The following is a 23,699-nucleotide window of genomic DNA, read 5'->3' on the forward strand; positions in this document are numbered from 1 at the left end:
GCAAAAGATGAGTCATGAGAAGACGGGGAGTTTTACTTATGCTCCAAAGTACACTCAGCTGTTTGAGAATCAAGCTGTTTCATCAGAAAGCTGAACTCAGGGGAATAGTTCGGTTTGTCATCAGTAAGTCCAGGGACTTTCATTTTACTGTATTTGTTCAGGCCTGTGTGACTCACTAGGAACCAGGTGATGGTCCCTCTTCCTCTGGTGCGGTCGAGGTCAAACGTTCTTTTTTTCCCGACTGAGATAAAGGGGGAAGTTACTTGTAGGACACCTTGCCTCGCTTTCCTTTCGTCACACCTGACTGGGAGAAAATTATTCGCTTTCCAGATGAGGCTGGATCATCTGTCTGAACTTCAGGGTGTTTCCTAGAATTCTGTCTGTCAAAACATAAATCACCAGCAGAAAGTCCTCACTGACCAAACTCTCTTCACATTTCGGTGACTTTCAATTTCAGACAATTTATGGAATAAGAAAAGGTTTTTAAGCAACATTGATATCAGCCAGCCAACTGTCCTTCATATCAACGTGAGAAACTCTGTAGAGAACAATGTTTGTTTTCAGCTCTGGCTAATAGGTTGTTTAGGGGTTTTTGAATGATCGGCTTGTCTTGTGGTTGTTTAAGGTCACTACTGTGTGAAAACTGGGGACACTGACACCGGGAGTTTTTACATTAAGTGCCGTTTCTGATTTCTTTCTATGTAATAACAATGTGAATTTGAAATGCTGTACTTTAGGCTACTTGGTGTTACTTGTAAGCACTGCCTGGCCCCATATCTGTGTAATAATAAAGGCTTTGAGAAGCAAAACAAAAAGTTCTTCCACTTTCCTTTGCTGTGTTTTATTAGTTCAAATTTCACACAATTCACAGACAATAAAACATTTCCTTACGAGGTAAAATCCAGGTCTGTCATCTGATACCTTTATAATAGTCTACTTTCCCTACAGTGCAAGTTAGTTGTATAAATGTGCAAAAAGATTGTTTTAAATCGTTGGTTTATATGTAAAGATACCCAGAAATTCATGCTTCAGCAAGCTTTATGGAAGTTAAAGTGCATGAGAAATTTCAAAATAATGTTCACAAATTTTTTAAAAATATGGCTTGTGTTGGGAAGACACAGAGTGAAGAAAAATGATGAATAAAAATAAAATATAGATGGAAATGCAAATGAATCCATGCACATTAGAAAGTACACACATCCACATATATATTTGTTTTACCTTTTGAGTGCAGATTCACTCTTCTTCCTATATTCTGCATAATTACCTGTATCAGTTTTTTTTAAAACCTGAAGTGTTTTGTTTGGGCTGTGACTGTTTCACATTGACCATCTGCAGGCTTTAAAACTGGCTGTAAAAAGTTTGTAACTTCATCCTCTGTGAAAAACAGCAGCTGCAGTCAGCTTTATAGTAGTTAGTCATGAGGAGGCAAAATGTTGACTGATTGCAGCATAATGGGCATATTTAGAGGATTATACACTGCAGGAGGGAGCTGAGAGCTTCTATGGGAATCTTGACACTTTTTCTGACTTCACAGCTCGTCACTAAGGTCACGCATGAACTCAAACTCGCTTGTTTTTTCCATGAAAAGGAAACTGCACACGCTAACAGCCACCTTTACAAAGCCACAGGAGGTGAGTATTTGATCATAAAATATAAACTCAGTGTCTTTAGAAGCAAAACTGTTCCATGACCACACAAAACTCTTATCTCCAAGAATGTCAGGCTGTTAAACCCGGAGACTGAAGCCCCGTCATCAGCTTTTGAGCAACAGGTAGGAACTGTGACTCCCAGCATGCCCTGTGGAAGTCCCTCACATCCTCGTTTTCTGTCCACTTCAGGGCCTCCTCTTCATCTGAGGATTTAGTTAAAAAGAGTGGACAGAGCATGAAAGAGAGAGAGAGAGCAGTGAGGGGTTTCAGGTTTATTTTCGATACCTTCAGTGACAAGTTATGTGTTCGGCCAGCTTCCAGATGTGACCGTGGACGTATTATGTTCGTGATAGAGGGATTTACTACCCCTCCCTTCCCCTCGAGGGCCACTGATGTGAATAAGAGCATGTTCTTTCCAGTGTGAATCCCTCCCTTGTTGCGTAAGGATCAGCAGCAAACACCAACCTGAGTATGTGGTGAGCATCTCCAGCAGCGACTCTCTCTCCTGAGTGTCTAACCGAGTCTCTGAGCCGCCACCAGTCAGGTTCCACATGGCCTGACAGACGTGAGCCGCCAGCTGCCAGTCACCTGGACCCAAGTCTCTCAGACAGTCTACCAGCCTGTACACACACACACACACACACACACACACACACATCGTATGACTAGAGGGAGGGGGATGCACATGACCACCAGGTTTCTGAACATTAGCACCACTTGACTGGACCTTCATCTGACAGAGGACTGTGGGTGTATGTTTAAAGAGGAAGTAAGAAACTACGTATTTAAACAATGCCCGCCTTTGAAAGTCAGAAAATTCCACCACAGACAGAAAACGCTGAATTTGTTCCAGTCCAACTCCTGATGTGTCAGAATTGACTGTGAACACATAATGTGTAGCTTGAGGTAATTAGAAGTAGGTTCATTCCATCTCAGATCAGCAAATTTTCAGGTTTGCACTGATTTATAGTTATAGTAATTTATATATTTATAATAGCATAAAATCTAGATATTTATGAAGATATTAATGCATTTTTGCTTGATAGATTAAAATTGCCCAAATTGACCAACTTTCAGCAAGTTTTTTGCGCATTGTAATTCAAGGCATACCTTGTTAATCAGTTATGAAAATTCAACAAAATTAAACAGTTTTCTGTATTATTGTGACCTGCAGCTTCATATAGTTCATAAAATATCATTAGCTGACTTGTCCATTGTTAATTTTTTCATGACGACTTGCTTTTTTTTCATATTTCAGGTCATCCTTAATCAAAGACTATTTGATCTGTTGTCCTTTATTGTTGATTCTGAATATAATTTTGTGTTGTGAAATAACTTAAAATTCCAGACTATTAACTTGAATACATTTTGAGATATTGTCATCCAAACATAGCTTCAAATTTCAATGTGCAAAAAAAAGACCCGCTGAAAGTGACTTATTTTAAAATGATTTTGAAAGTACTTGATATGTCAGTCTAAAAATTCGTAGATAGCATTTTAAATGTCTATAGTTTTTTATATTAAAAAAAAAAGGCTTCGGGCAAATCAGCGCCAGTCGAGCAGAAGGTCCATGATGGTTTAACATGAAATAATCCAGCATCTTGTTTGTATTAGTGGAGCTGTTTGTCTGAGCAAAGACCAGATTTCTCCACTAAAATAAACTTTATGCTATCTTTGCCAAAAATGTGTTTATTCATTTGTTTTGGAGAGAGTTACATCCATATATTGATTTCACCCCCATGTTTATTTGTTAAATATGAAGTTTCAGCCGCCATCTGGTTAACTTAGTTCAGCATAAAGTCTGAAAACAGCTACTCTGGCTCTGTCTAAAGGTAACAGTCTGTACATAACTCCAGGTAAAACTTTTCAGTGGTGCATTTTGGCTTTTCGGTGGATTTATTTTTTTTACTTCAGAGAGAGCCACGCAATCGCTTTACTTCATCTGGTGGCTGATGGCTTGTATTTCTCACATGGACCTTAAATCTGTATTTTATTCATATCTAAGTCTCAGCAAGAAAGCACATTTTGTCAAATGTCATCCCTCCTCTTTTCTATTTGCCACAGAGCTACCTTTTTGTAGTTTACCAAATTCAGTTGTAAAATCTTACCAACTGGAACAAAATGTAGATTAAAATAACCATAGTAATATAAAAGTGCTTGAGTAATTTACTTTTTAAAAAAGTTTTTTTTTTTTTGCACATTCCTTCATATTGTAAATATGTCTATTACTTTTTACCACTTAAAATTCCCTGGATTTGCTACATTTACTGTGTGGTGATATTTTTGTTATTATTTCATTTTTATAGTATTTTATTCAATTATTTTTATTTCCTGGTAAGTAAAATTTAACGTACTTGCTAACGAAACTGAGTTTCGTGGTGATTTTCAGTTATGAGCACCAGGGTGTCTAATTCCGGTGCACTTTTGCTACTAGATGCTGCTTTATCCATCAAACCTAACTGATATTTAGTGCAAAGTCTTTAAGATGTCTTTCAAATGCAGCACAAACATGCTCTACACCACCTGTATACACACTGACATACTTGCGCTCTTGCTCTCTAAGTGCATTTGTTCTTACTTGGCAGAAGCCCCCTCTAGTGAGAGACAGGCCCTGCTGGGAGGGTCCAGAGCCAGGTTGATGAGGACCCCGCAGGCTGAAAAACACATCTCAGCACTCTTGGAGTCGAGCAGCGTCACTAGAAACCGGTGCACTGAGAATTAGAGCACAGAGAGATGACGAGGTGAGGAGGCGGGCGAGGACAAAGCAAGGCAAAGATAAGAGAGCTGCTATCACCAGAGTCAGCGGGCATGTTTATACTGACTGTAGCTGGCCTTGCAGATAAGTCCAGCCTAAACATGACACAACAGTATACAGAGGGGTGCTGTGGTGGCTGTTCAGTGCCAAGTAAGTAGTCGATTTTCTGCTGAGTAGTGTACAAGAATGATATGATTTACAGCAGTATTTTCTTGCAGTATTTCTGTACAATACAATGAGGTATGTGGTAAAAGCGTATTTCACATAGTAAGTCCCTGGTTTGACTTCCAGCTGTCATTCCCCTGCACTCTATCCCAGTGTTTTTCATCTAACTCTGTTCTAATTAGGCTTCAACCCTCCTGTTGTCTTCATTTACAGGCACCAAAAAATATTGTTTCCTTGTCTGAAAAAGATTCCAAAAATTCAGCAAATAAATTCCCCAAATTTCTGAAAATTTGCAAAACTTTCAGGAAGAAAATCTCAATAATTCCTTAAAAGTTTCCTTCAAAAGTTTTATTTTAAAAAAATCCCCCAAATATGGCAAGAAAATTCCTGTAAATATTTTCAAAAAAATGAATAAAACTCTTCCAAAAAAATCCTATAAATATCTAAAATGATTACATATATATCAGTAAAACTTCTAACTTTTTGTTTAAGAACATTCAGAAAAAAATCAACCAAAATCCAGTGAAATTTGCTGGATTTTGGTTGATTTTTTTTCCTGAACGTTCTTAAGAAACATTTTTCTTTTTTTCCACCGAAAAATATTCAAAAATTTTGAAAATGTGGACATCAGAAGTTTCACTGTGAAAATTTATTTTTGTTCCACATTTTCAAACTTTAAAACGGGTCAGTTTGACCCGCAGGACAACACGAGGGTTAAAGAGATGGAGACTTCATTCTATTACTGCTACTCACTTTAGATATAAGGCTGAAGATACCTTTGTTTTGTATGATGAATTCTCGCACATCCCTGGACTGTGACAGGTTTCCATAGACACGCGTGGCCTCAAGCATGCCGTCCATACTGGAGCTGAGCACCAACTTGAGCATCACTGAAGTACAAAGAAGAGGTGATTGGAGGAAAAGTGATCACTTTTCAGTCATTATTTTCCATTTATCTCCTTTTTTTGGCCTTACACTTTGCGATGGTGAGTTCATTGCGTGTGATTGGAGAGTCTTCTTCCTGGTAGAAGGACAGGTTGTTGATGGTTGCGGCTACATTCACCATCAGCTCCTCGCTTTCCTGCACAGACCTCAGCTCTGCGTCAACCAAACATACACGCACATACAAAGAAGAAGCAAAATAAGCTTAACATGGAACACTTTTTACGGAGAGGATGTTTTAGTTGATCTTCTTCCATTAAAAAATCTTCCTGAATGAAATTGCAGCCAACAGAGGGAGCATGTTTAACAGGAATACACTACGCAATGGTCCTGCTGGCCATTCATTTATGTGAAGTGACCCTTATTCTGGTGACTGTGTTGTGAGGACTGTTATTACAGCTGTCCATTGCCATGTTAAGAATACAAGTATTCACAGAGAGCTCTTCCCCAGATAATGAATAACCAGGTGAAAGCATTGCTTCCTTTTGTGTTGATCAAAAGAAGCAGTTAAAGTAAGATGTAGATTATTAATTCTTTCCACCAACACACAAAAGATCATTTAAAGTGGGTAGAACTCAGTATTAGTTTCTATATTTGAGGTACAGTGCAGATGTTACAGGAAATGCAGGAAAATGCTCAGAGAAAGAGGACAATTTCAGCAATTTATCTACGATAGATGGGGTGACCAAGTGTCCCGCTTTGTGCGGAACTGCACAGCATTTTCATCCCTTTTTCCACGTCCCACCAATTGAGACGCTGTCCCGCATTTTGATTGGCAGCTATAATTTTCAAAAGCTAAAACTCTAAAGGACAGATGCTAAGAGTTTTGTTTTTTATCTGGCTTTTTTCTATGTTAGTCAAACAGCGCAGATGTGCGATCACTACCAGATTAACCTGTCAGTGTCTTGCTGCCGCACCTTGTTGTCAGTTGCCGTAAATTGTGCCAGTCGCGACCGGTCGCGACACACCGCAAAGCAGACACAAACACTAAACTGTGGATTTTGGCGGAGATAATGGAAAGTACAGCAAAGAAGAGGAGATGCAGCTTCAACAAAGACTGGGAAACTACATATCACTGGGTGAAGCCGGTGCAAGGTGATTCTCAGAGAGTTTTCTGTGAAGTTTACCAGAGTTCGTTTTCCGTTTCACACGGTGGGGAATACGACGTGAAGCGACACGGTACATGCGAGATCCTCCTCTCAGCTTTGGTAAGGTGTCCCACACTGTCCCACACAAATATGCTGATTGTCCCACAAGTGGTTTATTGAGATCTGGTCACCCTAACGATAGATACATGCAGAAATAAAGTGAATCCAGCTGTTTTGTCTGTTATAGCGCTGCTGTACTGAAGTGTCAAGGAAATGTGATAAAAAATAGCTGTCATCTGTGGGTAATTTTGGCCTGTTACAGCTGGAGTGATCATGAGCTGGAATATAAAGGTCAAAGTGACCAAATACAAGCAGTCACAACACTGTGAGCAGCTTGGAAATGAAGTCTGTTCCTGATATAGCAGCACATGTCTTGTGCTCAGTCATAAATCGCAGATATTGCGGTTGCACTGTCAACCGGTGCCTGTGTCACACAGAATGTTGTTTCTGGTCCTGACTGGAAATGCAGTCCCCCTCTTCAAAGCTCTGTAATGGAAAGCAGCTCAGCCTGTCATGAACTTGATCAAAACGGGACATCAATCAGCCAAGTCTTCTCTTTCATCCTTTACTAAGATTTCGTTGTCTGCCTCTAGCGTCTCCACATTCTTGTTCAGTCACCAATTTTATGTTTCTGTCTGCTCAGTTTGCTTCCTATGGTTGCCCTTTTTTTCCCACTACTTTGACCTCTGTTTTGTTTACTTAATTCTCTCTCCCTACTGTCATGCAGTCAGTGTAGGAGGTTGGCAACAGAGAACCGAGTTTCACACCCACCTATCTATCAGTTCAACCTGTCCTGAAACCATCTAACCACACGGGAGAAATTCGCACACGCAAACCAAGTCGTCTGTGAGATGTGACAGAACATCCTGCTCATGCAGCGAGGCGCTTCGCTCTGTCGGAGCAGGTAAACCAAAAGAGGATGTGCTGCGTATCGAACAGAAAGCACAGAGAGGAAGGCAGCAAAGGAATGAACAGGAGTGTGTTTTCAACAAAATTCACATCGTGTTCCCAGCACAAGGGAAGTGGTCGGGGCCTCGCAGATGTACTGTACTCACAATGCATTAAACGGCTATTTTTAAACTCCATATTCTCATACACTGCTTCCTTTGTATGATGAGATACAAGAGAACAAACAGAAAAAGACAAATCCTACAGCTGTATGCCTGCTGCTGTGCTCACCGAGCGTCTCCATCAGAAGCTGAAGGCAGGTCGTGTTGTTGGCCAGCGGTGGACCTACAGCCGGGTGGATGCACATGTTTGCCAGCACCCTGACCAGCTTCACCAGCACATCGTCAGCTTCCTGCGCGCTTACGGATGAAGCGGGATACCTGCATGAGGAAGGGACACACTTCTGCAAGGGTGTGTGAGGTGACACATCTTTCCTCTGGTAGCTGTTGTACAATCCAAGGAGTGTGTCCATACAACTGTTGCACTGAAAGAGCTGCTGGCGAGACTCGTCGATTTTGGCTGTTATGTTCCCGAGGGTGAAGAGAATTCGCACGACAAGGTCCTGTTGGAGAGCAGTTGGAGATTATTCTCACAGTTTCTGAGTTAAATAAAGTGAGCAGTGAATTCAATTAGGCATTTCTTTATACTGAAAATGTCAGTGAAACGACAATCTGTGCTGGGAAAAGTTCCTTTTTAGCTTCAAAAAATGGGCAGCTAATATGGTTTTCTTCATAAAGCAGCTTAATTTAGTCATTGCAAAAAATAAACAGTATATATTATGAGCTTTTTTCACTACTTTCTGGGTTTATATTTACCAGCTGGTCATATACTGAATTTTAGAGAAGGCAACTAACAATCCATGTCATATCGTAATGACCTTTTGTTGTGACCTATTGACCTTTTGTTGTGACCTACTGTCTTTTTATTGTGATCTATTGGCTTTATTATATTTTTCACTGTTATGTTTTCTTTGTGTTCTTTTTGCAGTGTGCTTTTATCGTGACTTATTGTTTTATGTGTCGCTGTTATGTCTTTTTTTCTTTTCACCTAGGGACTGCGGATGTAAATTAGCATTGTGCTATAATCCGGCATATTTACGGCCATTGCTGTATAAATAGGCATTTATTAATCTGCACTGTCCCTACCAAATAAACAAATATCTAAGAATCTGCTGAGTAAAAGTACAACACATCATGCAAATGGCCTTCTTTTCTGACTCAGAGAAAAAGTTAAACATCTTTTTTCTGTTGTTTTGGTCAGAGAAGGGTTAAATCGAGCCATTTATGCTCACAAAGTCTCTGAGCTGTGCAACTGGTGACAAATTCTTGACCACTGAGTTAATCCACACTCCGGTCAGATGTGGCTTTACAGGACAATGATCAGACAACGTGGCCAGAATACTGACACTCCCTTAACCAGCGACTATAAAAAGCCTCCCTAAAATGCAGCTTTATTCGAATGACTCGATGCCGCAGATGACAAGAGACAGATGAGAAGGGGCTGCTGGATGCTGGCGAGTCAGATAAGACTGTAGCTGGGCACTTGAATGTCTGCTACTTGCCATTTGTCGTCTAAGAAATCATTTCAGGCTGCATGGTGCGAAAGACAATCTGCCACATGATGCTCTGGAAGGATGTTTGAGAAAATGTGATCCTGTCCCCCTCAAATGCCATATTACATGCTGCATTTGTATTTTTGTTTGCTATGGTTGATCTAACCTTGAAATGCCAGAGAACAGTGAAAAGAGCCCAAAGCGATCCGTTCAAATGTCTTGTTTTGTCTAATGAGCAGTCCAAAACTAAAGATATTGAGGTAGAACATATAACAGATAGAAAACCCTCAATTTTCAAGGGCTAGAATCAACACATGTTGACCATTTTGATTGAGGCAAGTAGTTTATTATCCAAACAGCTGCTGATTAGTTTGAGCTCCAGGATATTTACTGTAGACTTTCCTGAAAAGAGGCAGGCTGACTCAGTCCACCTGCAGCTCGGTGAACCTGCCCTGTCAAGTAGCCCAATTATCAGTGTCACTCGTTCATCTGAGAGAGTTGAGAGCTGTGTAGACGTGCTCCTCTGTAACTACGCCCCGTCTTACCAAGAAAAACTCCGTCACACTCCACTTACTAAATAACATGCTGAGCAGGTGAAGACAACATTTCTCCCATAAATGTGCAGTGGCACTGCTGCGAGGATGGGACAAGCTGTCCCAGTACGAGGAACTTATTACATGTTTTGCTGCCCAGTGTGTGTATTTTTACACGCGGGTGTGTGTTTACTCCAGCTGAGATTAAGAACACACATCACTCATTTCTGATTGCCAACAATCCCATGTTTTTCTTCTCCTCTTTCAACTCTGTCTTTCCTCCCTCCACCTCTGTGTCACCCCAACTCACGTACAAGCTCACCTCCCATATTTTTTCCTCTTTCTCCTCCCTCCCTTTTCCTCGACTGACTGACCCCCCCTCCCCAGAGAACGATTAAATGTCAAAACACACAGGGCAGAGCAGTGAAGGAGGGAACGTTATGTGTAGATGGACGCAGTGTCCCATAAGCGTGCTTAGACTTGAAGTGCGTAAACATGTTACTCTGAAAGTACACATGCTTGTGTGGTGGAGTGGAGTTACACCATGAATGCTGGAAAAATTCATTTTCACTTCTCTTTATTACACAAAAACTCAACCACGGCACTAAAACACAGAGGAGATTTGTGGACTCACCTGTTTTTGGTGATGTTTGCTCAGCAGTTCTAAAAATAGCTGGTAGCAGCCTGGGGTTTGGGCCAAAGCGAAGCGGCACTCAGAGTAAGAGGAGAGTTTACTGAGGGAGAGAAGAGACAACAAATACCACTGATCATTCCACTCACTAACTGCTCGGCTGTGCTGACTAAATATGGAGATATTAAATCAACACTGCTAATGGATACATAGCCACGGGCTGGGATCTCATTTTTATGTTCCCATTATCTTGAGCAAAAATATTCAACAGTATTAGCTTTATCAGTAGTATTAAACTATTTTTTCTTGATATTTTGCGTTGTACTAAATATTCTGCCTGATGCTTCACATATTAATGAGGAACTTGAGCCAAAGTAGGAGGCATGGGGACACAACATTTTGCATTGTTGCACTCAGTTTGGAGAACATTGGGCCTATATTGTCACACAGTACAACTTTCCAGTGCATTTAATGTAAAGTGTAAGCGACACTTCTACCCTACATCAGATTAGTCCACCCTAAAAATACCTTACAGTCACAAAGTGCTGTGTGTTTTATGAAGTATACAGCTCTCTGTGTAATTGAAAAACAACGATATGGATGAACAAGTTCAAGCAGTAAGTTCTGCTTTTCCTTTCATCATTCCAATTTGCTTTTGGTTCATAATATTTAGCTTTCGACATTTTCTGAAATGAACATTTCTAGACCTTTATTTTCAATAAACTTGACCTGTCAGCCTTATAAAAGTTCGACCTACAACTGTTGCAGTGTTTGCATGTTTTTTCATTGTACGTTCAGAACATCCTGTACAGTTGAAACGCTGATAAGTGAGTAAGGCAAAACAGAAAACTGCTAACAGATGTGTAAACACCTGCCATCTGATAAATGCTACCTAACACTGGAAGCTCCTGTTGTGTTAGTTTCATCTTCATACAATGACTTCATGAAAGAGGAGGAAAGAGTAGAGGGAAGTTAATGAGGAGAAAGAAGGTGACGCAAGAAAAAGAGGGTGAAACCTGACCAATGTCTGTTTTGATTTAAATCAGGACAGGCTGTGAGAATTGACTTCAGTGAGCCATAACCAGAATTGAAGTGTGGCATTATGTTTTTCATTAGAACCACAGAGACGTGCATGATACCTGTAAATTCTGGAAATGTTGGTGCAGACGTCCTGGTCTTTGCAGTGTTTACGCAGCACTAAGCAGAGCTCTGGCAGTATTGAGAAGGAAACAAACAGCGGACGGGATTCAGGGTGATCAGCAAGGTTCCTCAGGGTTGCTGTCAGCTACAGGGGTAGAGAGAAAGAGGCCAGAGTTCAGGTTAGTGATAGAAGTACATGTAGTACCTAAACAGACTGCGTTTCATCCACTAATGCATATCGGTGTTGTGTTGTGGGCAGCACACAATGTCAAGCTTGTGCTCATTAAAGCCGGCTGCTAGACATGTGCAGGACACGCTGCCGCTGAGTGACAGGAAACTGTTCAGTAATGAAATTAATCATTCCATCACAAGAAGGAAACAGTAATTTCCAACACACGGCCGCACTGAAAATTCTGGAACATTCGTGGTGTGCTTATTTCCCCTTCTCTAACGGGATAATGAGCTGTGTTAGGTATCACATAAAACACTGGTTCAAGATGTTTGCTTGAGCCAGCTTATGTGGTTTGCAGCAATCACATACAGTGGAGTGAAACAGGGTGTGTTTAGGACTGAAAACTGGCCGGCAGCTAACATCATGCTCACGGAGCAGCTTTTATACCAGACAAAAACAAAAACATTTTTGTCTAATAGTGGAAAAATCTGCATCAGCCAACCAATACAAAAAGAAGTACGTTTAACGTTTGGTTCCCCTTTTTTATGGACATGGTGTAACTTTGTGGTTTTGACTCAAACTGTCTGCAACTGAAAAGGAGAATTGTAAGATTTGTTTTCCAATACTAAATCCTCGAAGCTTTGATAAACATAACTCAGGAGGATCTGTGACACACCTGTACGAGGATGTGGCCTGCTATAGTGAAGTTGGTGTCTTCTACTATGCAGAGCTTCTTGAGGAGTTTCTGAGCTGCACTGATACAGTTCTTATCCAGCAGAAGTCTGAGCACTGCAGCGTTTCCAGAGAGAAACTTCAAAGTACCAACACAATACAGCAGAGCTTCTCCAGATGCAGGCACATCCTCATTGCACAGCACATCCAGCAACAAGTCTAGACAGAAAAAATACAAAACACCCGTCATTACCTTCCATATGCCATGGGGTATTGGCCATTCTAAATGACTGAGTATAGAGGTTGACAAAAATGAGACTAAATAGAACCAGACAGATAAAAAATAACCCATAAACAACTACTAATTAAGAACATAACTTGCTGCAGTGTAGGAAACCACTAAAAACTGTCATCCTGACCGATGATAGAGTTGTTCTGGAAGAGGATGTCGTTGCTTTCACTGCGGCCGATCTGGAAAATGAGCTTACAGATGTTGAGCAGGTTGTTTCCACTGACGCACAGCTGGAGAGAAAAATGCAAAAGACTTTCACACAACTTTTGCACTAAGCAGTGGCCTGGACGCTTTATGACAGAGACTTGTGTTAGACAAACACACACACCAACAAACACACATTTTGCAAAACTCACAGACAACTCACAGCGAGGCAGAGCTTGGCGATGTGCAGGTTGAGCCGGGCAGAGTTGAGGTCAATGAGGCGGAACAGCGTTCGAAGTATCCCCGACCTCCTCTTACAGCGTCGACCGAGCATGTCCGCTTCTGCCAAGGTGCCGTGGAGACCATCGCACAAATCACACAGACGGTCCAGCGAGGCCTCGGAGCCGCCTGGCATCGCAGGCGAGCACACGTATCACATGAAAAACTATGTCAGGTTCAGGACAACATGTCAAACGCTCACAGAGAAAGCAAACATTGCAGAATTAAAACACCCACTAGTGTGTGTGTGTGTGTGTGTGTGTGTGTGTGTGTGTGTGTGTGTGTGTGTTGGCGAGTGTGTATCCATATAAATACAGACGAGGGAGGTTTTATGGATATTGTGGTGTGCATGTAGAATATGCAGGCGCTCTGCTTTACGGTGTATGGGAATGTGAGGTCAAATCCTCAATAATACATTGGTTAGCAGAAAATTAACATTCTCCTCCCTCTTCTAAGAAGCAGCTTGGAGTTTCAGTGGTCAAATGCTGGGGAACAATCCTGCAACAGGCAGCAACACTCTTGACGCAGAGGAAGAGAAAGGGTGGAGTCTTTTCCTTGTTTTTGAGGTAAAATAAATGTTTTCCCTGCATAAATAACAGGGTTTGGCCCTTTCTAAAAAGGATTGGACACAGTCTCACACTCGGCTGCGATTTCTCACTGAATCTGTAAGGTGTTTTATGCATGAGCCAGAAGGCCCTTGGTATCATAAATATTTAATATTTATCTTTCAAATGAATTTTCCATTAAATTTGTAGAATGCTAAAATATTTACAGCCATAGATTTCATTTCATGGCTGCCAGACTGCAGTTTCAGGCTAAGACAATTCTGTATAGATGCCAAACAAAACACACGTTTGTTTGTCTTTTTTCAGTGGGTGCGATTTCATTTTGTAAGACTTTCTGTGATGATCTGCCAGTGCTGAAAAATCTATTTTTCAGCCTGCAGTTTGAAAATGAACTGTGACAAGGATGCACAGAGAAGAAGGACCAAACTCATCGCAACCACAACACATTTTAGATTCTTAGCCCAAAAAGGAAAAAATGTAGTTGTTGATTTCATGTGTTTACACTTTGTTTTTCCTTATTGTATTGTCCACAGTACCTGCAGCCACACTCTCTAGTTGATGAAGAAGAGGAGCGATCACATCATTCCACAGCAGTGACTCTGCATTCCCCTCTGTGCTCGTGGTGTTGTCTCCATACACCAGCTCTGAAATATGCAGAGAGAACTGCAGTTACCCAATTACCACCTCCGAACACAGGCGCGGTAAGCATGGTTCACAAGTTCACTGTCTTAAAATAAAACAGCAGGAAGTTTGATGCCACACAGAAAGGTCACCATCCACAGCTACACTTCCTCCGATTTGTGTCTGCAAACAGTCTGCATGTGGGCATGAGAGTGTGTGCATGTGTGGTGAAAACACGTGGGCATGTGTGCTGGTGCATGCAAATGTCTGCGATCTCTCCGACGCCGTGCACCTTTTCGGTGTTTTTTGCTGAATATTTGCATACCCCCTTGCTTGGTGTGATCCAGGAAACTGTGGTTGTACAAACCAACAGCTCTCTCAGCTATTGGCTGACTGCCTGTCATGGTGGAAATTGGGCCCTTAGCAACAACACCCCAATCAAAGTTTGACACTTTGAGGTTTGTTCAGTTACAGAGATAGAGGTGTGTCTACACTGCTGGTGAAACAACATTTCTGGGCTCAAAAGTGTGACATTACATTTAGACTTGCTAATAGAGATTTAGTCACAGGTATCTTAGAAATTAAGTTACATCTAAAGTAGAATCACTGTGTGAATGAGTCATATTTAAGATAAGGTAGTGCTGCAACTACATTTCACTTTTACATACCCTACAAAATACACCATTTGTGTTAAATATACTTAGCTTTGTAAAAAATAAGACTGTACGGTTCATTTAGTGTGTCTAGACAAACCTGTTTTCCGTTCTGCTCTGCATTCTGTGGGTCCTGAGTCAACACCAGGCTGCGTTAGTCTACTGCTGATACAAAGAAACACAAAAACATAGTCTGGTTATATCGGATTGCAGAGACGAGACATACTGGTCTTGTTTCATTAAATCTTACCTGACTCTTGGATCTCAGCTGGGCATTGAAATAACAGTCAAAAAAGCTAATCTAAGGAATAAAAGTATATATCTAAACAATGAACTCCTGACTTTATTTACTGCCATAAAGAACAGAGGTGTGTTTCCACCACGTACCACTGGGTGTCCCTGTTGCAGCAGAGGTTGAGACGTGCAGGGTCTGTTTCCTCTGTTTAGTGTGTATGTACATTTACACCATGCAGATACGTGTGTGTCTGTCTGCCTGTCCGTGCGTCACTATTTTTAACGTGTGTGTGTGTGCATCTGTGAGGTTGTGTGTGTGTGCCAACATGCACCACAAACTGCAATCCCCAACAGACAGGAACTTAGATCTTGTGTTTGTGGGCAGTCTGGTTAAAGCTGTTCATGCTTTGTCACTGTGAGTCTCCACAGTGTCTCTGTGCAGCAACCGTAAAGTGCTCCCAGAAAAAACATGCCCCAGTGTCATGCTACTCTATGTGTTGTGGCTTGCCCCTGCATGTCACTGCTACATCTCACTCTCCAGTCTGCACTATTCCACTCACACGCAAAGAAAATTACCCACTACTCCAGTGTGTTCTGTGGCATTTGACAGGTGGTGTGTCTTATGACTAATTACTACACGGCCAGCTGAGAAAATAATTATTAATAAATACAGATAAACACGAAGCAGCACGTTGAGTCATCCTTATCACCTTTGTAACTGCAAGATTTCGCTCACAAATCACACAAAAAGAGCGAATCAGCTTAAAATACAGAAAGATGTAATCACCCTGGTAAGAGACAAACATTGCGATGTTATCGGGACTGAAGCTTTATGCTAAATTTCAGGATGGACTATTTTCTTGAGCTTTTACACACAAATGTCAAGCATTAAAATACACATAGCTGTTGTAAAAACATCCTTTTCATTGCAGCGTCACCGCAAATGGTATACAGAATGATGAACGCATTAATATACAGTACAGTGCGGCATGAGGGTATTACTATAGAGCACAGTTTCAATTTGGAGATTTAGTGATTGGTAAAAGCTGGCACACGGGGCAAATGCAGCAGGGAGTGCTGGCCGAGGCATGCTGCAGTGAATGTCAGGGGGCTTTGGCTATGTATGATAGGATTAAGAGCCTGATAATAAGGCCTCTTTGTGTGATTCTGCATTCTCTGAGACATGACCTCATCCCTGTCTTAGGCCTGGCCAGTGCACTGCAGTCACAATACATGCTGCTGCCAGCCTTGCCCAGATGGGCACCCAAATCTAATAGAGAGCCATTTGGAGCTATAGAGCTCTGGCTTATTGGAGAAAAAAAGAACCTAGTGGATGTCTAATCTCCTCCTATCTTTATATCTCATCCAACTCATCATATTAATCTGTCATGTTGTGTCCATTTCCATTTGCAGTCAGTGTGTTTCTGCCTTGCCTCCCTGTGATTGTCTCTGTCTAATGCACCTTTTATGTAGTTCATTGCAACACTACGGAACCATGCGTGAAAAACTCTGACCTAACACTTGTTAAAAAGAGGAAGTCTTTCAGTTTGTCCTATGTAATCATAAAGTGACCATGGTCTAATCACTTGGGACATCTCTTTGTCAGCAACAAGTTACACAAACATTGCGTGTTAACTTGGCTTACGAGGGAGGAGGTGGTGCTGCAGGCAATGGCCCAGATTTCCTGTAAAAGTGTTTTATGGTCTGTCCCCCCTCTACAGCCCCAGCTGCCCCACCCAATCGATAGGCGGATGGATTGTAACGACAGCCCCCGACCTCATGCCCAGAGTTATGCCCCTCGTGCTGACACACAGCTGATGAGGTCGGCAGAAAAAAGCAGAGCTTTTAGCCTCCCTGCACCGTGAAAGTGTAAAAGCTGACACACGATAGTAATGACAGATAGATGCAGTTTCATTGGGAATGAAGCTCGCCAAGAAGCTGGATTTAACTGTGACCAAAATATAGTGCACAGTGAAGTTTATGAGGGTTTAAACTGGGGTCGAGCGTCTAAAGTTGAAGAATTTGTTCGATTCGTTGGTGACACTACTGCTGCTCTAACTGACTTCATATATTCAGCTGTCATTGTTGGTAGCTGAATATATCGAGGAGGTTTTGGCTTTAGGTCAGATACATTAGAGCTTTAAAAGCCTCCTACTCAACAAAATGTAGTACAGTGGTGATTAAAGGAACAACCCTTATTTTTTTGATCATTCATATTACATCCTCATTAACATTAATTATTGAAGAGCTTGAGTTACCAGTAGAGCATCAGCTTTTTCTGTGTTCTTCAAGTCATCATAATTTAATTAGATTATGTGTTTGCAAATATTAAAAGGTGTTATAAAATAATGTCGAATTTATTTTGTCTGATCTAAGTCAAAGAAATAATAAGAGTGATAGCTATATTTTCAGAAATTTAAGCATAAACTATAACACTAAAGATTATCATCGTCACTAAATCATTTCCTGCTATGATTTTCTCTGAGTAGATGTCTGGATTAGTATCAGTATTAACCTAAAGGACATTCTGTGAATCTGGGAAATTCAAACAGAAAGGCAAGAAAGCAACAAGCACAATTTGATGAAAGGCAAAAGCAGGAGGCCCAATCATCTCCATCTAGTAATGGCTACCTCTGCAACCTTGGATGCCAATAAATCTCCATGTCATTGTGGTGCTGTCGTTACGGTCAAAGAGAGGGAGCTGGAGAGGGCGGAAGGCCAGAAAGAGAAGGACACAGTGTATCTTCTAAGAGGAACAGGAGGACAGAAAGCCTACCTTTCACTCGCTGTTCTGCGTGGGCCTGGTTTGCGAGGAACCGTGGTGTGGTCTGCACTGGAAACCCATTTAGCTGACTGCTGCTTTTGTCCCGGGACTGCATTTAACCTCTCTTTCACTAAAACACGGAGAAAAGATGTGGCAAGAAGTTATTTACAGGTTGCTGCTGTCACATACACAACATCACATACTGAACTTATACTGTATATTGTATGTGTACAGGTAAAATAATTCAGTCTGTCTGCATTACCCATTTTATTGTTTTAAATAGCATAGAAATTTTGCAGGAAAAGGTTGGAGAGAGAGAGTAGTCATTTTCCACTCAAAACAGCAGTAGTAAATTATGCTTTTCAACCCAACCCAACCACAGAGAATGTAAATCAGGTAAAATGTCAGCATGTGAATGGCTCCATTCATTTCTCTTTGAGAAAACTGCTTTAGCACAAGTGTCTCCGCAGAAGATTTACAGTGATGCAATGAAAAAATGCTGTGTTGTTTCCTTGATTCATTTTGCACCGATTAAACAAGTGCACAGTCCTATAAATTCTGATATTAGCATTTTATTGTAAGCATGATATAAATGATTATCTACAAAAACAATTTATTCACTGTGTTTGACAAATATTGCAACTTTTTTTGAGCATCTTCTCTAAGTTGAGGCACACTTGCATGCAAATTATTTCCTTTCCTTACCATGTGTGTGTCCTTCTAAAGGCGGTAATGTGGTGAGAGATCCAGCCCTGAGGAGGCGTGTCCGTGACCCTACCAGGCCCTTCCTCGCTTCAGCTGGGTCAGTGGGCGGTTTGGGAAAGGTCTTGGATGGATCCTCAGTATTGCATTCGACTGGAAACTTTGGTTTCTGCCGCAACACAAACAATTCACCGGCATACGATGGTGTGGAGAATCAGCCCGAGGATTCATTCACCAGGTACATCACTTTTATGCACAAAGAAATCCTCTAGTTTTTGTAGCTATCACTAAAATGCAATATATTAAAATCACAACCCCACTTACTAAAACCAGAAAATCTTCCATTTTGTTTATAAGAACACCAGTGCCAAAGCTTACCTGGCACTCTGCCCCATTATTTCATTGAGCAAGTAGGTAAAAGTTCATGTTTTCATTGTAAAACTCTGAATATTAGATGTGTGCATAACTTTTAAGACTACCATATATAGCTTTTGTGTGAGGGAACATACGTGGTCCAGTGGAACGAGTCGAGTCCCTGAACTTGGTCTTGAGTCGGAAGCATCAAAATTTTGAGCATGAAGACTGCAAAATATAAAAACAATTATTTTGACACATTATATGAGAACCACAGTTGACCTCAGAACTTGACCACTTGGAATACATATTAATGTGGAATTAGTGACTAACCTGAATGTGGATGGAGGCCTGTTGTCCCGTTCTGTGCGAGCAGAGCTCCTGCCAAACAGCTGTCTTTGTGCATCTCTGGGGGTAAACGGTCGGAGGGTGGATTGAACTCGGAGGGACTGTCTGGCTTCACTGACTATCTCTGCACTCGTTTTCCTCAAAGCGTTGCGTCGTGGGAGGAAAGGGCTGCAAATCTCATGTTTTGTCTCCATAGAGGCCACTTATATCTAAGTGGCATTTGACGTGAAGATCCACAAATGACCACAGGGTGTATCAGTGATGGATAACAGTCAGATATTTCCCCAGCTGTAGGTGGGAAAGTTTTCTGAGGTGAAAAACGTCCAGAATCTACGTCCTATACTTCAAAAGAAGCAACAGCATTTAAGGAAAAGTCCTGTATTTAGTCTCATTTGACAAAAAGTAGGAAAATATTATCACAGAATGGTATAAATATTATTGTATCTGCTATTTATTTTGATCAGTTGGTTTATTGTTTAGTTCATAAAATGTCGTAAAAATAAAGAATGAGTAATATTTCAAAATACAAATTGACACTCTGAAATACTTTTTTAGTGTGAATACCACAACAAAATTCAGACATATCTACTCAGAGACATGAAATGGAAAAAATAATTTTCAAATTTAAAAAGGAACACAACCAAACAAAGCACACCCAAAACCTAAACTGGTTAATCAATCACAAAAGTAGTTGCAGATGAACTGTCTGTTGATTATCATATCTATTAATGAACTAATTCTCTAAGCTCTAAGTGAATTAGTATTAATAATGCATATTTTTACTACTTTTTGTACCGTTTGGTAGTTTAATATGTAACAATACATCATATTTTAAAAGACCGTGATGATTTTACATGTAAAACCTCAATCTGCTAAGTAGTCGGTAAATTTCTAACTGTCAGGTGAGTGGTGCAAAAAAAATGATCTGTAGTGAAAATTTGGTGGAGTACTAGTACATTGCAGCATAAAGTGTAAGTACTAAGATGAAATAGAGGTGCTTTAAAACTGAACTTAAGTATAAGCAAAGAAACTAATATTGAACCAGTGATGCCATGATAATGTTTTTCCTAAGTGCTAACTGCTTATTTGTAGCCTAATGCTGGATTTGAATAAATTAAAATTAAAAACTACAATTTGAATAGTGGCAAATCCCAGTAAATATCAGTAAAATAATTATGCGGTTTGGCCGATTCAAATACAGTAAATCATTATCATTTTACAGTCAGATCACTATTTGTAAAAATACTGATTTTGATGTGAAAAATTATGTACTGTTTCTTTTACAGTCAACATGTAAGTTAATACATTTTCCTGTTATTCTACTAGACATAATCTGTAATTTAACACAAGAGACAATCTCAAAATGCTTGATTTTTCCCCCCATTTAAAGCCTTTATAAACACAACTTTTCAATTTTAATAACTACAAACATAAGTAAAATCATGATTTTTTAACTCATTTAAAAATTGTAAAATAGTGTAATTTGATGGTCAAATGGTGTAAAAGAACAAATTGCCATCTGCAAAAAATATAAATTTTTTATGTGGACATTGTTTTTTATGGTTAACATGTAAATTATTATTTTTTGTAAAGTGATTTTACAAGTAATTATCTGTAGTTTAACAAAACAGGGAAACCGTAAAATAACAGTAATTCATAAAAAAAAAAAGCACACACACACACACACAAAAGACAAACATTTAACACTCTTGTAAAAAGTTCGTGTTATTATAGTGGGACGTTAAATTAAATAAACTGAGAATGATAAATTTTTCGTTATTTTAAGAATGTAGCCTCTACATTTAGTGGTGGATTTGAAGACACTGAATGAGAAGTCCCTCTGCGCGTTCACGCTCCGTCTCCATGGTGACACAATGCCGCTGTGGCAGCTTAGACAACAAACCCAAGAAACAAAATAAACTTAACATTCATGAAGAGAAGCTTAAGCTTAATTCGTATATTATTCCACGTAATAGAAACTAAAAAAAAACTTCTTTACTTCTTTACAAAGTGTGACCCAGTTTGCCCGAGGAGCCGTTTGAAGAAACCGGGGTTGAATGTAAGCTAGTTTACCGGATAGTGAAGAAAACACTCACCGTCAGCTCACCGTCCTGTGAGGAGAACACACGGCACAGATAGCACTCCAGATGTTAAGGTGGACCTCCTCGTCCAAACTAATAAAATCATGACACCTGAAACGTTAAAAACCGAGAAGTTTTCGAGCTGCGACCTGCAGAGCTGATGACACGTGCACGAGCCTCAGTGGTCCTGTAGCGCGCAAGGTGACGCGCGTTCACCGGTTTTGAACCAAAGACTGATGTTAGTTTAACCTCAAGTCTCTGCAGTGAACCTGCTGTGTCCTGAACTATAACCAGCACAGCTGATTTGACCAGTTCAACTCATATCATACAATTTTCCACTTGCCAAAAAATTACTGCAACTGCAGTCCGTACAATGACAGAATAGAATAGAATAGAAATACTTTGTTTAACCCCAAGGAGCAAGCAGAAAGAGTGACCACCACCACAATAAACAAAAATGACATGTATGTATAAAATTATATGTATTTTTGTTATATATATATATGACAAAAAAAATTCTAAGATACAAAGTGTACATTATGACTTTATTTCAATCATAAGGGTTATATTTTTAAAAAATAATTAGAACCCCTAGGATTAACTGAAAAGAGTTTGAATCTTTATTTTATAGTTTAATCCCTGTTAAATCATTTCTATTAATCAATCAATATCCTTGTTTACAGTCTATGAAAGATATTAGACATCTCAAACACATATAGCCTAAGCATCAAAAGCAACACAATACTGCCCAGAATCTAATTTTACAAAATAGAGACCAGACTTTTTTATTGTTATTTTCATCATCAGTTAGTCTGTTGATTCATCAATTAGCTCTTTGGTTTGGAAATGCCAGAAAATGGTGAAAAATTGCAGAAAAAATATTTCCTTCAATGTCGTGTTTTGTCCACAGAGATATTATATTAAGGACAACAGAGGAGTAAAGAAGCCACAACATTTCCAGATTTTTTTTTTTTTTTAACTTTATTTATGAATTTTGGCAGCGTGTGAAATTAGATCAATACAAAATGCAAAATGTTTACAGCTGCACATTTTCAGTCCCCAACATTTAAGACAGGTACACGAACAAATATATAAAAATATAACATCATAAAAAACATGGTACAAACAGAAACACACATACAAAAAAAAAAAAAAAAAAAAAAAATCTTAAGTCGGTTTGTTTTTCAGCAGTTAAGTAATGACATTTAGAGCTGTGGTTGGATGAAAGTACTATGGAATGGTGTACATTTTATAAGTATCAATGTAGTTCAAAAAGGGTTGCCATGTTTTGTTAAACTTGGTTAATGAACCACTCAACGTGCATCTCATTTTCTCTAGATGTAAAAACCTCATAACATCACTGATCCACTGGTCATGAGTTGGAGGACTTTCCTGTTTCCACCTCAAGAGTATAAGGCGTCGCGCAAGTAAAGAAGTGAAGGCAATTGCATTTGAGTGGACTTTAGACATAGAGATGTCAGGGGGTATGACTCCAAAAAGTGCAGTCAGGGCGGATCGAGGAAGAGTAATTTTAAATACAATGGATAAAGTATTAAAGATAGATGTCCAGTAATTGTTGAGACTTGAACATGTCCAGAAGGTGTGCAGAAGTGAACCTATATCTGATTTGCAGCGATTACACGTTGGGTCAATATTTGAGTAAAATTTGGATAATTTTTCCTTGGAATTGTGTAAGCGATGGAGAACCTTAAATTGGATGAGTCCATGTCTAGCACAAATGGAGGATGAATGTACTCTGTGCAGCATCGAAGTCCAGAGGTCATCTGATATAGTGATTTCTAAATCTTCCTCCCAGTGTGATTTTAATATAGACATTGAAGGAGATTGAGAATCTAGCAATAAACTATATATATCCCTAATCACCCCTTTCTTGTTTACATCAATATCCAGAATATTATCCAAAGTTGTTATTTCTGGTAAGTTAGGAAAGGTATTAAATCTACTATTTATAAAATGACGTATTTGCATATAACGGAAGAAATGTGTACGGGGTATATTAAACTGTTCAGTTAATTGGGAGAATGAAGCAAAAACACCATCAATAAATAAGTCTTTTAAAGTGCGCAATCCATTGTTACTCCAAATCCTAAATGATGAATCAGTTAAAGAGGGTGGAAACATGTGATTTGAGCACAAAGGGGCTTTTCTAGATATGGTTTGTAAACCAAATTTCTTTCTACATTGCACCCAGATTTTTAAAGAATTACAAAGAACAAGATTACCTTTATAAGGGTTCAAGTCTAAAGGAAGCGCTGAGCACAACAATGCAGGCAAAGATGACCTTCCACAATTAGATGATTCTATATGTACCCAAGAGGGAGCCTCGAATG

At 39.8% G+C, this 23,699-nt stretch overlaps 1 protein-coding gene and 1 long non-coding RNA gene across 4 annotated transcripts in view; one reads left to right on the top strand and one right to left on the bottom strand.

The window, feature by feature from the left end:
• Positions 1–825: 825 nt before the first annotated feature.
• armc2 (armadillo repeat containing 2) lies at positions 826–21,583 on the bottom strand. Of its 3 annotated transcripts, none has more exons than XM_023290564.3 (18): positions 21,364–21,583; positions 19,253–19,555; positions 19,075–19,147; positions 18,569–18,734; positions 17,876–17,993; positions 14,966–15,030; positions 14,128–14,235; positions 12,970–13,154; positions 12,730–12,832; positions 12,315–12,529; positions 11,466–11,611; positions 10,330–10,429; positions 7,842–8,172; positions 5,548–5,670; positions 5,349–5,462; positions 4,231–4,363; positions 2,118–2,272; positions 826–1,855 (listed from the first exon to the last, which is right to left on the bottom strand). In XM_023290564.3, exons 2-18 carry the CDS (start codon positions 19,459–19,461, stop codon positions 1,722–1,724), a joined length of 2,478 nt encoding a protein of 825 aa, XP_023146332.2. In that variant the 5' UTR covers positions 19,462–19,555; positions 21,364–21,583; the 3' UTR covers positions 826–1,721. The 3 variants fall into 3 exon arrangements, with proteins under 3 accessions (XP_023146332.2, XP_035813280.2, XP_054871636.1); XM_035957387.2 differs by having other exon boundaries at positions 19,253–19,604; XM_055015661.1 differs by having other exon boundaries at positions 14,966–15,027; positions 19,253–19,604; positions 21,364–21,582.
• The window catches only part of LOC118471649 (uncharacterized), a 33,711-nt gene continuing 15,390 nt past the window's right edge, over positions 5,379–23,699 (top strand). The window contains exons 1-4 of the long non-coding RNA XR_008603369.1: positions 5,379–6,722; positions 7,390–13,591; positions 14,125–14,292; positions 18,590–18,803. This is a non-coding gene — a long non-coding RNA (uncharacterized LOC118471649). The remainder of the gene's footprint in view (positions 6,723–7,389; positions 13,592–14,124; positions 14,293–18,589; positions 18,804–23,699) is intronic.

Source organism: Amphiprion ocellaris, chromosome 12 (assembly GCF_022539595.1).
Source record: "Amphiprion ocellaris isolate individual 3 ecotype Okinawa chromosome 12, ASM2253959v1, whole genome shotgun sequence".
Lineage (NCBI taxonomy): Eukaryota > Metazoa > Chordata > Actinopteri > Pomacentridae > Amphiprion > Amphiprion ocellaris.

Excerpts from the sequence above, each read along its gene's own strand:
- armc2 (XM_023290564.3), bottom strand. The coding sequence starts at position 19,461 with ATGGAGACAAAACATGAGATTTGCAGCCCTTTCCTCCCACGACGCAAC. Across the intron at positions 19,148-19,252 it reads AGGCCTCCATCCACATTCAG|TCTTCATGCTCAAAATTTTG; the intron begins GTTAGTCACTAA and ends TATATTTTGCAG. Across the intron at positions 17,994-18,568 it reads TTTAGAAGGACACACACATG|TGAAAGAGAGGTTAAATGCA; the intron begins GTAAGGAAAGGA and ends TCCGTGTTTTAG.